The 15,826-nt window shown below is 35.1% G+C and overlaps 1 protein-coding gene across 1 annotated transcript; it reads left to right on the forward strand.

The window, feature by feature from the left end:
• Positions 1 to 1,841: 1,841 nt before the first annotated feature.
• On the forward strand, positions 1,842 to 5,695 carry LOC111798205 (auxin efflux carrier component 5). Its single transcript, XM_023681213.1, has 6 exons — positions 1,842 to 2,279; positions 3,004 to 3,317; positions 3,863 to 3,948; positions 4,165 to 4,322; positions 4,402 to 4,478; positions 5,584 to 5,695. Exons 1-6 carry the CDS (start codon positions 1,875 to 1,877, stop codon positions 5,657 to 5,659), a joined length of 1,116 nt encoding a protein of 371 aa, XP_023536981.1. The 5' UTR covers positions 1,842 to 1,874; the 3' UTR covers positions 5,660 to 5,695.
• The last annotated feature ends 10,131 nt before the right edge of the window (positions 5,696 to 15,826 follow it).

Genomic DNA, 15,826 nt, shown 5'->3' on the forward strand with positions numbered 1-15,826 from the left:
CTGAGATCACTGTAGCTCTGATCCACTACCGCTAGTAGATGTTGTTCTCTTTGAGCTTTCCCTTACATGAATGAACCGAGATCACCGTAACGGCTCAGATCCCCCAGATCCACCGCTAGTAGATATTGTCCTCTTTGGGCTTTCCCTTATGATGCAGGGTTATACATGAATGAACCGAGATCACTGTAATGGCTCAGATCCAGCTAGCAGATATTGTTCTCTTTGAGCTTTCCCTTACATGAATGAACCGAGATCACCGTAACGGCCCAGATCCCCCAGATCCACCGCTAGTAGATATTGTCCTCTTTGGGCTTTCCCTTATGATGCAGGGTTATACATGAATGAACCGAGATCACTGTAATGGCTCAGATCCAGCTAGCAGATATTGTTCTCTTTGAGCTTTCCCTTACATGAATGAACCGAGATCACCCTAACGGCCCAGATCCCCCAGATCCACCGCTAGTAGATATTGTCCTCTTTGGACTTTCCCTTATGATGTAGGGTTATACATGAATGAACCGAGATCACTGTAATGGCTCAGATCCACTACCGCTAGCAGATATTGCCCTCTTTGGGCTTTCCCTTACATGAATGAACCGAGATCACCGTAACGGCCCAGATCCCCCAGATCCACCGCTAGCAGATATTGTCCTCTTTGGGCTTTCCCTTGTGATGCAAGGTTATACATGAATGAACAGAGATCACTGTAACGGCTCAAATCCACTACCGCCAGCAGATATTGTCCTCTTTGAGCTTCCACTCAAGGTTTTAAAACGTGTTTTTAAAATACCCATTAGTGATTTTGTCGTTAAAATATTTAATCGAGATATAATCTGTGATGCAGGGTTACACATGAATGAACCAAGATCACTGTAACGACTCATATCCACCACTAGCAGATATTGTCCTCTTTGAGCTTCCCCTCAAGGCTTAAGGCTTTAAAACGCGTCTACTTGGGGAATGTTTACACACTCTTATAAAGAGTGTTTGTTTTCCTCCCCAACCAATTAGAATGAGAGTGATCCTGAGGATATGAAATTTTATTTTCGAGAGCTGAGAACTCAACCTTGGAACAATCAGTGATGGTTAGTTCAAGACAAATAGGTAATGTTGTTATATTACAGGAAAAAGGTCAGGCCATCGAAGGTTGAACTCGAATTACGAACCCTAGTTCTGTAACAGCCCAAACCCACCGCTAGCAAATATTGTCCACTTTGGCCTGTTGCGTATCACAATCAGCCTCACAGTTTTAAAACACGTTTACTAAGAAAGGTTGCCACACCCTTATAAGAAATGTTTCGTTCCCCTCTCCAACCGATGTGGGATCTCACAAGTTCGAACCCTCAACATGAAACATTATATTATTAAAACTTATCGAGCATCAAAACTTGAATTGAAATCAGCTACATAAATTAGGGTAAAACCCTCGAAATACTTTTACCTGATTATACTAACTCTAGATGTGTGAGTGATACAAAGCTTTGAACGAACATATCGGGTCCGAGAGAGAGAGTTCTGTACGATTGTAACAATTTTTCACACAGTAGACTATTTCTTTTAACGTCCAGGGTTTTCTTCAGTTTTCGAGTATTCCACGTTAATTCACGTATTTCTTATTTAGATATCCATCTAGATATCAGAGCTTTATGCTCGTAATTTCTCGAACTTCCAAATTTTCCCTTACCCAAAAAATAAAAATCTTTCGAACTCGAGAATAAAAGAATAAAATCAAAACACGATTTCTAAAAGAATAAAATTTATATAAAAAAAAAAACAATTATTACGTCATCTTCATGCATGAACATATATTTATAAATACCTAATTCCCCTACTTCATAACAGTGCTCTAAGATCCATTAAGTAATCACTTCACCATGATTGGTTGGGAAGATGTTTTCAAGGTGTTGTCGGCCATGGCTCCATTATACTTCGCTTTGGTCTTAGGCTATGGCTCAGTGAAATGGTGGAAGATCTTTAGCACTGAACAATGCGACGCCATTAACAAGCTCGTTTGCTATTTCACTCTTCCTCTTTTCACCTTTGAATTCACTTCCCACATCGACCCTTTTCACCTCAACTTCCATTTCATCGCCGCCGACGCTATCTCGAAGCTCGTTATCGTCCTCGTCCTCGCCTTTTGGGCTAAGTGTAGTAGCAAAGGGAGTTATTGTTGGTCTATCACTAGCTTCTCGCTCTCTACTCTAACGAATGCGCTCGTCATTGGTGTGCCACTTGCAAAGGTCATGTATGGCCAGATGGCGGTCGACCTCGTCGTGCAGGTAGGTTTGGATATTTCGTCTTTTCTGTTGTGAGTGTTTAGGGTTGAGATTTGTGATATTGTCCTCTTTGAGCTTTTCCTTTTGAGCTTACGCGTATGTTAGGGAGAGGTTTCCACACCCTTATAAAGAATGTTTCGTTCTCCTCCCCAACTGATGTGGGATCTCACAATCCACCCCTTTTCGAGGCCCAGCGTCCTTGCTGGCACACTAGGTGTTTGCCTCTAATATCATTTGTAACAGCTCAAGCCCACCGCTAACAGATATTGTTCTCTTTGGGTTTTTCCTTTTCAGCTCCCCCTTAAGGTTTTTAAAACGCGTCTGTTCGGGAGAGGTTTTCACACCCTTATAAAGAATGTTTCATTCTCCTCCCCAACAAATGTGGGATATCACAATCCACCCTCCCTCCAAGACCCAGTGTCGCTCATTCCTTTCTTCAATCGATGTGGGACCCCACCAAATCCACCCCTCCTTCGGGACCCAGCACCACTTTGTGTCTACCCCTTTTAGGGATGAGTCTCCTCGCTGGCACATCGCCTAGTGTCTGGCTCTGATACCATTTGTAACGGCCTAGACCCATTGCTAGCAGATATTGTTCTCTTTGGGCTTTCCCTCAAGGTTTTTAAAACGCGTCTGCTAGGGAAAGGTTTCTCCACCCTTTATAAAGGATATTCCGTTTTTCTCCCCAACCAAGGTGGGATATCACAATTTGTAATTTTGAGTGCAGGGTTCGGTGATTCAGGCCATTATTTGGCTGACAATGCTACTATTTGTATTGGAACTTCGACGAACGGGGTTGAATTTGGTAGCTAGTAGAGAATCTTCGAGCTCGGACGATGACGGGCACGAAAAAGCTATACAAATGGTGGGAGAAGGAGGGAAGGATGTGGAAGGAGGAGCCATGGAGGTTGAGGAAAGAAGAAGCAATAGCCACAAGCCTTCTTTCAAGCTTTTGATGAAGAAAGTTTGGCTAAAGTTGGTTGCAAATCCCAACTCTTATGCTTGTATCATTGGTTTGGCTTGGGCATTTGTTGCAAAAAGGTACATGCTTTGTCCTATTTAACATAGTCATGTCGAATCGAGACCACGTCCAAATGAAATTTGGTTCGAAAAACACTTAAAACAACGAACCACTATTGTGAGATCTTACATCGGTAGAAGAGGAAAACGAAGCATTTCTTACAAGGTTGTAGAAACCTCTCCCTAGTAGACGTGTTTTAAAAATCGTGAGGCTGACGACGATACGTAACGGGACAAAGTGGACAATATTTACTAGCGGTGGGCTTGGGTTATTACAAATGGTATCAAAGCCCGACATCGGGCAATTGTGAGATCTCATATCGGTTGGAAAAGAGAACAAAACATTCCTTATAAGGGTGTGAAAACTTTTCCCAGAAGACGTGAGGAAGGACAAAACATGCTAAAAAAAATTTGTGTTGGTCCGTAGTAATAGTTTTCATTCTGACCCGTGTTGGTTTATGAGAATAGTTTCACTTCAAGACAAGTAGATAGCATGATTATATCATCGAAAATGTTTTTAAATTTCGTGTGTTAATAGTAAAAAGTCTCGTTCTTAATTTTTACAGATGGCACATTGAAATGCCCGACATCATGGAAGGATCTATTCTAATCATGTCGAAAGCCGGGATTGGTACTGCCATGTTTAATATGGGTAAGATAACAAGTTTTTGAAACACTTGTGAACGTGAACTGAACCAAATCCATAATTTTTTTTTTATGTATTTGAACTGAATCTAACTGAACGCTAAGCTAAGTTGATAACTCGACTCAAACAGTACAAATTGGATCCAATTGATCGAATTCTTCAAATCTTTTGAATACCCGGAATCGATTCGACTTTGAAGTTGACGGGACGTTTAAAGTGCAGGAATCTTCATGGCATTGCAAGAGAAGTTGATAGCTTGTGGAGCTACCCTTACCATAATAGGAATGGTTCTAAAGTTTATTGCTGGACCAGCTGCCATGGCCATTGGCTCCATCGCCATGGGCTTGCATGGTGACGTTCTACGTGTCGCTATTATACAGGTCAATTTTTCCAACCAAAAAATCATACTGACACGTACCGTTTAGGTTGAGTTATGAACTTATTTGATATTTATTGCAGGCAGCAGTACCACAATCCATTACCTCTTTTATTTACGCCAAAGAATATGGGTTACATCCTGAAGTTTTCAGCACAGCGTAAGTCCCTTTTTAATAATCATAAATTTATTTCTCGAGAATATTTAGCGTTAAAAAAATGGTATTAGAGCAAAACACCGAGCGGTGTGCCAGCGATGACGCTGGACCTCTACGGGAGGTGGATTGTGAGATCCCACATCGGTTAGAGACGGACATGAAACCTTCGTGGAAATCTCTCTTTAACGGACATATTTTAAAAATCTTGAAGTGAAGCTCGAAAGGGAGAGTCCAATAAATTTAGCGTTAAAAAAATGGTATCAGAGCAAAACACCGGGCGGTGTGCCAGTGATGACGCTGAAGAGAGGTGGATTGTGAGATCCCACATTGGATAGAGAGGGCATGAAACATTCGTGGAAATCTCTCTCTAACAAACATATTTTAAAAATCTTGAAGTGAAGCTCGGAAGGGAGAGTCCAATAAATTTAGCGTTAAAAAAATGGTATCAGAGCAAGACACTGAGCGGTGTGCTAGCGATGACGCTGGACCTCCAAAGGAGATAGATTGTGAGATCCCACATCGGTTAGAGACGGGCATGAAACATTCGTGGAAATCTCTCTCTAACAAACATATTTTAAAAATCTTGAAGTGAAGCTCGGAAGGGAGAGTCCAATAAATTTAGCGTTAAAAAAATGGTATCAGAGCAAGACACTGAGCGGTGTGCTAGCGATGACGCTGGACCTCCAAAGGAGATAGATTGTGAGATCCCACATCGGTTAGAGACGGGCATGAAACATTCGTGGAAATCTCTCTCTAACAGACATATTTTAAAAATCTTGAAGTGAAGCTCGGAAGGGAGAGTCCAATAAATTTAGCGTTAAAAAAATGGTATCAGAGCAAGACACCGAGCATTGTACTAGTGATGACGTTGGACCTCCAAGGGGGTGGATTGTGAGATCCCACATCAGTGAGAGACGGGCACGAAACATTCGTGGAAATCTCTCTCTAATAAATGTTTTACGGCACTTGTCGAAGTGCCTCGACGGGTCAAAAGCTTATTAACATCTTCGACAATTAGATTAGAAATTTGAAATTCCCGTCTTTACGTGTTGTTGAACTAAAAAAACCGTTATCTGATCGAGTTATGTATTTGTTGCTTGAAATGCAGGGTGATTTTTGGGGCAATAATTTCTCTTCCTATATTGGTGGCTTATTATGCAGCTCTAGAATTCATTGTACATTGAGAGTTACAACAATAGCTTGGATTATTGCTACAATTATATCAAATTAATCTATTTTATCTTTTATTTATTTATTTATTATTATTTAATAGTAATTTTAATTAAATATTTAAAATATATATATAAATAAATGTTTCACGAACATTTTACTTTTATTAAAAATAAAAATTTAAATAAATGACTCGAACAGCTCGAACCTCATTACTTAATTAGAGTTGTTTTGATGGAAATGCTTTCAATCCCGAACAATTAAGTTGGGTCTAAAAAATGTTCCAACCCAACTCGACCGAGTCCATAAACACCTGATTTTATAAATTGGGTCGGGTGGAAACATGTGGACAAAAAATGTTCCAACCCAACTCGAACATTTAAGTTGGCTCTAAAAAATATTCCAACCGAACTCGATCGAGTCCATGAACGCCTTATTTTACAAATTGAGTCGGGTGGAAACATGTGAACAAAAAAATTACAAAAACTAAAAAAAATAATTATTTGAATTTTTAAATGAGAATTTAATTACGACTTAATTCGATTAATTAATATATAAGAAAGGAATATTTTAAAAAAAAATTAACGGCGTCGATAGTGCCACGTCGTGAGACTAACTGGGCCGATAGCGCATGGGCTTGGGCCTTGTTTACAAATGCTATTATTAAATTTTTTTAAAAAAAATTATTTGTTTGATTTTTTTTTTCTTATCTGACATCGATAACATAGCTATTTCATTGAGATAAATAAGACGTAGTCTATCATAACTTGTTCGGGCTTTGAAAAAATTGCACCGACAATGCTCCAGTAAGTCGTGAAACCCATATGAGAGACGGAGAAATAAACAATTTTTTTTTTAAAATTTGGTTGACCCGAAGTTATTGAAGCTACATAGTCCTGATTGAGGTACCCTCTCTAGAGAACCAATCCCGATGACGACTGTGAGAGTCTCACATTGGTTGGGGAGGAGAACGAAACACCCTTTTATAAGGGTGTGGAAACCTTTCTCTAGAATACGCGTTTTAAAGACTTGAGGGGGAGCTCGAAAGGGAAAGGCCAGAGAGGACAATATTTGTTAGCGGTGGATCTGAGTTGTTACAAATGGTATCAGAGTTAGACACCGGACTATGTGCCAGCGAGGACACTGGTCCCAAAGGGGTTGGATTGTGAGAGTCCCACATTGGTTGGGGAGGAGAACGAAACACCCTTCTTAAGGGTGTGGAAGCCTTTCATTAGCAGACGCGTTTTAAAGCCTTGAGGGGGAGCCTGAAAGGGAAAGGCCAAAGAGAATCATATATGGTACTGATGGATCTGGGTTGTTACAAATGGTATCAGAGTCAGACATCGGACTACCAGCGAGGATGCTGGCCCCAAAGGGGGTGGATTGTGAGAGTCCCACATTGGTTAGGGAGGAGAACGTTGTTACAAATGGTATCAGAGTCAGACATCGGACTACCAGCGAGGATGCTGGCCCCAAAGGGGGTGGATTGTGAGAGTCCCACATTGGTTAGGGAGGAGAACGTTGTTACAAATGGTATCAGAGTCAGACATCGGACTACCAGCGAGGATGCTGGCCCCAAAGGGGGTGGATTGTGAGAGTCCCACATTGGTTAGGGAGGAGAACGTTGTTACAAATGGTATCAGAGTCAGACATCGGACTACCAGCGAGGATGCTGGCCCCAAAAGGGGTGGATTGTGAGAGTCCCACATTGGTTAGGGAAGAGAACGAAACACAGTTTATAAAGTCGAGCCATTACAAACTATACTTCTAGAACATGTTTGATATTTATTAATATGATTAATTTTTATAATAATTGAAAGGTGTGTGAACATGTACCATTTGAATTTGACCAGTCAAGGAGATTCCTTAGAAGGTCAAAAAGGAGGCTGAGTTGGCATGCTTCCCAAGCAAAGTGACGTCATCTTGGACGTCACAAAATTATTAATTAATTTTAAATCTCATTTTAAAATTGAAAATTGAAAATAAAATTTAATTTTTTAAACGAAGAAAGTGATGAGGGATACATTTAAAAATCTAGAAGATTATTAAAAATAATTTTTTCACGTGCCACAAAAATTTAGGATTACCCATAGCCTCGAAACTTTGATACTCTTTATAGACATACAAGTTTAGGTATCACTTAGAAACGGCAGAGTAGCAAGAACGAGTATACAAATATTTTACTGACATGAATAAATATTTTTTTCATGTATTTCCGAACATAGGTGAAATTGGACCACACTATTGAATTGGAATGACGAGAAATTAAGTATAAAAAAAAATCTTAACACAAATAAAAATGGATTAATTCGAAATGAGAACCCGACAGGCTATCAAGTAAGAAGAGAAGAAAAGGAACTCGGGTCAAAGCCCATGTCTAGGTCAACCTCGAACGAGGTCAAATTGTGATGTCTTCTTTGGACTTTTTCTTGTCTTGTCGTAGAACAGATATTGTCTTCTCTGACCTTTTCCTTTTAGACTTCCTCTCAAAGTTTTAAAACGGCGTCCTAGCACCCTACTCGGTGTCTAGCTCTATACCATTTGTAACCGCTCAAGCCCACCGCTAACAGATATTCTTTTTAGACTTTCCCTTCTACGCTTCCCCTTAACGTCTAGGTTTCCACACCTTAAAACCGAATCTATTTGCTTTTTAATTATTGAAATATAGACATGTGATGACAATTTTTTTTTTTTTCCCTTTTTTGATAAGGGTGTTTTAGTCGTTTCACGTGAAAGTAATAATCAAGATACATCAAAGTAAAATAAAAAAACAAAACTTTACGTGAAATCCAACTGTCAAGGAAGAAAAAAGCGTCAAATTATTAATAAATAATGATAATAATAATAATAATAAATAAATAAATATATATATATATTAAATACATATCTGCTTGCGTATACTTTTTCATATATTTTATTTTTTTTTAATATATATTTTAATTTTTTATATTAATTGTGGTACCACTTATTATTAATAATTTAATTCTCTTAAATTATTCTTTTATGTCTTACTAATTAAATTATTTTAAATTAATATTTTATTATCTAGTACTATTTTCAATTAATTAATTAACTGCTAACTATATTTAATAATATTTTATTAGCAATATAATTAATTAGTTGTTAAATGAAATTAGTTTAAAATTATTGCTATTAATTAATTAATTAATTATCCCTAACTTAACAAGAGCTTAGTACTTTATCTTATAATTACATATTCTTATGATGAAATTAATTAAATAATTTTTTTTATAACCAAACATTAATATTTTATTATTTCAAGCATTTTGTAGAAATTCAATATATATTAATATTTATTATATATAATTCAATATATATAATAAATTAAAAGAAAATATAGTTATTTACTAATAATTTAATTAAAACATTAATATACGAACGAGGTGTAGCTTACTTTTCGGTAGCTCGATAATAGGAACTCCAAATTTAAACGTGTTTGACTTGAAGCAGTTCTATGTTAGATGATCGATCTTGTAGGAATGAATGAGAATAAAAGATGCTAAAAGAACTCATGTGAGTTTGTCGGGATAGTCTTTGACTCTATGAAGCAATTCAAGTCAAGTAAGTAACGTAATCATGTCACATAAGGACTCGTGTTAGTTTGTGGGGTTAAAGTAACTCGAGTCGAGTAATGTAACAGTCCTAGCCCACCGCTAGCAAATACTGTTCGCTTTGGCTCTTACATATTGTCGTCAGTCTCACAATTTTAAAACACATCTGTTAGGGAGAGGTTTCCTCACCAAGGAATGATTCGTTCCTCTCTCTAACTGATGTGAGATCTCACAATCCACCCCCTTTGAGGGCTCAACGTTCTCGTTGGCACACCACCCAGTGTCTGTCTCTAATACCATTTGTAACAGCTCAAGCGTACCGTTAGCAAATATTGTTCGTTTTGGCTCGTTACATATTGTCATCAGTCTCACTGTTTTAAAATTCGTTTTTAGGGAGAGGTTTCCACACCCTAAAACACATCTGTTAGGGAGAGGTTTCCTTACCCTTATAAGGAATGATTCGTTCCACTCTCTAACCGATGTGGGATCTCACAATCCACCCCCCTTGAGAGCTCAACGTCCTTGTTGGCACACCACCCAGTGTTTGTCTCTAATACCATTTGTAACAGCCCAAGCCTACCATTAGCAGATATTGTCCATTTTGACTCGTTACATATTGTCATCAGTCTCACAGTTTTAAAATGCGTTTTTAGGAAGAGGTTTCCACACCCTTACAAGAAATGTTTTGTACCTCTCTCTAGCCGATGTGGGATCTCACAAGTAATAACTTAAGGAATGCATGAAAATATTGTCACAAGTTACGTAAGTTACGTTACGTTACGTGATCATAACGTAAGGACGTTGAACCCTCTACCCCCTTTGAGGGTTCAACGTCCTTGTTGGCACACCACCCTATGTCTGTCTCTAATACCATTTGTAACAGCTGAAGCCTACCATTAGCAGATATTGTCCGTTTTGGCTCGTTACAAACTGTCATCAGTCTCACGATTCTAAAATCCGTTTTTAGGGAGAGGTTTCCACACCCTTACAAGAAATGTTTCATACCTCTCTCCAACTGATGTAGGATCTCACAAGTAACGTGATCGTAACGTAAGGAATGCATGAAAATACCAAATCTAGATTTGAAATCCCGATACGAATCCGAAGCATGAGTTAGTACACCCGTTCATTATTATTTTCTCTTAAATACTTCAAATAGGTTAAAAACAAAAGAACAAATTGTAGTAGTTGAAACTTGAATTATTGAAATTAGGCATTTTCTAAAATAATTTTTAAAACCCCATTGGTTTGTTTTTTAATGACAAAGTTAAATTATAATTTTTTTAAATGGTCCCAAAATTATTTTAATTACAAATAATTTGGATTATAATAATAAAAATGAAAAAAAAAAAATATTAATTAAAAAATAATTTAATGTGGTACCAACATTCTTATCACCATTGGCACCTTCAATAAATTTATTTAAAATTTGATTTTTTTAGCCTAATTTTATATTTATTTTTGCTAAAACTATAATTAATTAAAACAAATAAATTCAATTTTTAAAAATTAAATCGTTACAAATTTTAAAAAATTGAAATTAAATTTTATTTAAATTTAAGGACTGAATTGATAATAATAACAAAAAGAGAATAGTTCGTTTTTGGGACCAAAGGAATAAATCCTTCGGTCGCTAAAATTAAAAAAGATCATTTTTTGGGACCAAATGAATAAATCACTTCGGGACGAGAGATAAACTCACAGATGTCGAAATTTATGTCCTAAAGTCTAATAATTAATTATTTAATCTTAATAATAATTTTGATTATTTTCTTTGCAATTAAGATTATCTATTGTATGAAAAATCCAGGGTTATTAATGTAATTTTGAACAGTATGTGTGTAACATACCGGAACATCATCTTCAAGTAATAACTTAAACGGTCGTTATAAAATTAAGTTTGAATTCTTGACTCAGTTGCGTTTACTATAGCACCCACTTATCACAATCGCACTTTTGATGATAGCGGACTTGTAATTGTGCAGCACCCACTTCTTAGCAACAAGTGAGTTAAGTCAATTTGTTCTTGCGTCGCCTACGGCTAAGCGACGTATGCTCGAGCCTCTGGCCCCGGTTCAAGAAAAAAGTTTTAGAAAATCGGAGCAGTGAGATTTCGAAAGAGAGTTTTGAAAGATTGAAATTGATGTTATATGTGATGCAAGCAAAAAGGCAACAACAACAGCTTACACATATAACTATGGGGCCCTAAATTATTGAAAAGTTAACTTCTCCCTGCCCGATAGTATTTTTTAAAGCTATTTTTGAAGTATTATTAAATTTTTTAAAATTCATGAAATACTGAGTCAGAGATTTTTTTAAAAAAATTAAATAGTATTTGTGAAATAAAATATTAACGTTTTTTTTAACTTAAAAGGCATTTTTTATTTTTTTTTTTAAATTTAGAAATATATTTTTTTTAGACGAAATACAAAATTGAAAAATATTTTTAATAATTTAAACTAAAAAACTATAAGCTAAAAGATTATATATTAATAACGAACGTCATCGTTCCTTTAGGGTCCGAACATCCCAACCACTCCATTAATGACGTATATCATTGTTTAAAACGTTAGAAGTTTAGATATCTTCGATGAACTAAAAAAAAATTTATGACTTCAAATATGATCTTTAAAATATTTGTTTTTCTACCCGATATAAGGGTTCTTTTAATTCAACAAACGAGAATGTGAGAGATTCGAATTTTTTACTTTTTTAGGTCGTTTTATGTTTTATTCAGCTGAGTGATACTCGTATTTAAATATATGGTTAGAAAAACGATGTAAAAGGGTTTATGCTTCGTTTTTTCTTTTACGAGAATTTGATGCCAAATACATAAGTACGTATGTGGGGTCACATAATGAATTTCCAACCCGTTGCTTTGAAATAGATATCAATTTGAGCATCGTTGTATGCAACTACAGAATTTGAATATGTTAATAGGTATTACTTCGGGTTTAGAACGCGTCTGTTAGAGAAAAGTTTCTATATTGTTAGGTTTTCACACTTTTATAAAGGGTGTTTCGTTCTCCTCCCGAACAAATGTGGGATATCACAATCCACCTCCTTCAGGGTCCAGTGTCCTCGCTGGCACTCGTTCCTTTCTCCAACCCATGTGAGACCACCACCAAATCCACCCCCTTCGGGGTCAGCGTCCTTACTGGCACATCACCTCGTGTCTGGTTCTGATATCATTTGTAACGGCTCAGATCCACCGCTAGCAGATATTGTTCTTTTTGGGTTTCCCCTTTCGGTCTTCCCCTCAAGGTTTTAAAACATGTATGCTAGAGAAAGGTTTCCACACGCTCGGTGTTTCGTTCTCCTCCCTAACCAATGTGGGATATCACAAACTCAACGCTCCAAATAACCCTTCAAAGTTAGATATTCACCCTCTTGAAATATTTTTTTAAAAGTGGTTTCGAGATTCAAATCAATAATGTACGTCCAATATAGCTAAATATTATAATATATTATAATTTTGATTGAATGAACCTAGACCACATCTGAACGAGAGTAACGGTGAAGATATAATGACTAAGAAAAATTTAAAGTAAATGAAAGTTACTATATATATCAACATGGAGCACCTTCATTTTCGATAACTCAATCATAGAAACTCCACAGTTACGTGTGCTTTGCTTGGAGCAATTCTATATTGGGTGACCTCCCGAAAATTTTCTTAAGATGCATGTGAGTGAGGATAAAATATTGTCGAAGGACTCGTGTTCGTCTACTCTAAAAAACGAACCATTTGTAACCTAACCATATCGTAGGAAAATGTCGGGGCTATCAGATGTCAAATTTAAACTTCGTAACCTTATCTGAATTCTGGGTACGGTTTGTTACAGAATTGAAACGAACCAACATAGATCAAATTGTTTAGATTTTAAGAAAGTTGCTAAAAAAAGATAGGAATAGTTTGATAAACAAAGCTTATGGACAAGGTTTGTTCATGGTTGATAATAAGATATCCAAAGTAAGGCATTTGTTCTTCATGATTGATAGCAATGCATAATGCAACTTTTGGAGGCCTTAGAATATCAACTTTTGTAATGGCATGGCATCATTTGTTGTGTTCTTGGGAAGGAATATTCTCTTTGTTCGAGGAATTTAAATAATCGTTAAGACTTCAATGAAAAAAATAAATTGCGGGATATAACCTCGATGGCCTCGCTAGACTGCTTAGGAACTTTTTACCGTTGTCCTCACCTACGACTGGTTGTGATCGGTTGTGTACGTGTTGTCTTGATTGAGGATCTGTCACCACTGTTGAATTCTTATCGGTTATTTATCTTGAGAAAGTTAACAATGACTTTATTATTTTTAAGTGCTGACGTCTTGTAAGTAGAGCTTCTTACTGAGCATTTTTATAGTGACTTATACTATCCGTTTATTTTTAGATGGTACCTGAATTTACATGGCACGTGGTGAGGGTATTTTGGAGAACTCGGGCTCTGAGGGTCAGAGACGGACCAGAGTAATGTGCTAGGTTCTAGTAGCAACTCCGAACAAGTTTTTGCCATTTTGGGAAAGTTTTTATTCCCCGTGTTTTAATAGCAACTCCGATCAATTATAAATATTTTAATTTAAAAAATGCTAAAAATACAATTTTTACATAAATATATTGAATTTTCAAATACTTAAAAGTATATAGTTTCCCTAAACCAAATTTTTCAAAGAAAAAAAAAAAAACCTAAATTATTTTGTTCTTTTTTTATTTTCTATTTAAATATTAGTTAAATTATGTTATTTTATTTTTTATTTAAAATATTTATATATAATTATCAATTATCTTTTACAAATAATTTAAATATATATTTTTAAAAAATTATTAAATCAAAGAAATAAATTAATATTACAAAAAAAATGGCATTTAAAAATGTCTTTAAAATTTAAATGTAATAATTAATATATTTATTACATGACTTTATTTAGCATTTTAATTTAAGCATTAATTCCATTAATATATCTATTACCCAAATAATAAATTTAAATTAAGTTTAATATTTTTTTAATTAAATTATTTAAACTATATCTTAAATTTTATTTAATCAGTTCAAATCTTTTTTTTTTAAATAAAATTAAATATTTTTTTAATTAATTTATTCTTTGTATTAATAAAAATATTCTTAAATTTTGATTTTTTTTTAAAAAAAGTTTTAAAATATCCTTAAATAATTAAAGTGTAATTTAATAATTAAATATTGTTTAAAAATATTAAAGTTTGAATTATACCCTAAAAAAATTATTATTAATTCAATAAATCTCAATCACTCATTATCTTAAATTAAAATTATTAATTCAATAAATCTCAATCACTCATTATCTCTTAATTTTTTTAATCACTATTTATTTAAATTAAGCATTATTTATTTATTAATACTTATCAAAAGTAAAATTCAAGTCATTATTTTATTTATTTATTTATTTATTTATTTATTATTATTCTTATTCTTGCATCGATTTTTCACTTGATTCGTGATTCTCAACAAATAAAATTTATTATTTATTTTTATGAGGATCGGGACATGAATTTCTTATAATCGAGTTCCTAATATAAACTTTTTTTAAAAAAATTTATAATAAATTATTAATTTTAAAAGAAATTTTAATGAATAATTTTCATTTTTCAATATAAACAATGGTATAATATTTAATTTAATTTTTAAAAATTTAAATTTTAATATTATAATTTAATTTTTAACACTTAAAAAAATCTTCTNTATATATATATATATATATATATATATATATATATAATATAGGTGGGGCCGAGAATTAAGTAAGAATGAGGACGAAGAATATAATCTTTATATATATATATATATATAGGGGTCGAGAATTGAGTGAGGATGGAGACCGAGAATATAATCTTTATCCCTGTTTATTTAATCGGATAAAGTGTCTTGTCACTCCCTTTCATTTCAGGTCGAAATGAAAATTCTCGATTCTATTTTATTAATGAATCTCGACTTTTTACTGTTAGAAATTTTTCGGAGCTGTCTCCTATTTCAGGTCTGAACGGAAAATTCTCGGGCTCATTATATCTAAGCCGTTTTGGACTTTTCGAGTTAAATGAACCCTTTACCTTTCCCATATGAAATTCATTGATTTTTAAAGGAAGCAAGTCAAAAAGTTGAATAAATAAATGAACAGTGTGCCCGACAATGGCCACGTTATTCAATCTTCTGGGAAAAGTGTTGTTTTTTGTAATAACAATTTTGCTGTCAGAGCACCGATTCAAGTAATGGACAATCAAGATCTTTACTGTTTCCTGCTCATTTCTTGATGCAAATCCATTACCTGTTTTTGGTTGTAATATTCTATGACGGGTCGAGTACACCGTTAGGAGATATTGTCTTTTTTGGACTTTACTGTACGAGCTTACCTTCAAGATTTTTAAAATGGGTCGGGTAGGAGAGGGTTCCACACCCGTATAAAGGGTATTTCGTTCACCTCACAACCGATGCGGGATCTCATAATTCACCCGTCAAGGCCCAGCGTTCTCGCTGACACACTTGTTCCTTTCTTCAATCGTGTGGGACCCCATCAAATCCATTTCCCCTCACACTCGATGTGGGATCTCATAATACACCCTTCAGGACCCAGCTT

The sequence above is a fragment of the Cucurbita pepo genome, chromosome LG07 (assembly GCF_002806865.2).
Source record: "Cucurbita pepo subsp. pepo cultivar mu-cu-16 chromosome LG07, ASM280686v2, whole genome shotgun sequence".
In the NCBI taxonomy this organism is placed as follows: Eukaryota; Viridiplantae; Streptophyta; class Magnoliopsida; order Cucurbitales; family Cucurbitaceae; genus Cucurbita; species Cucurbita pepo.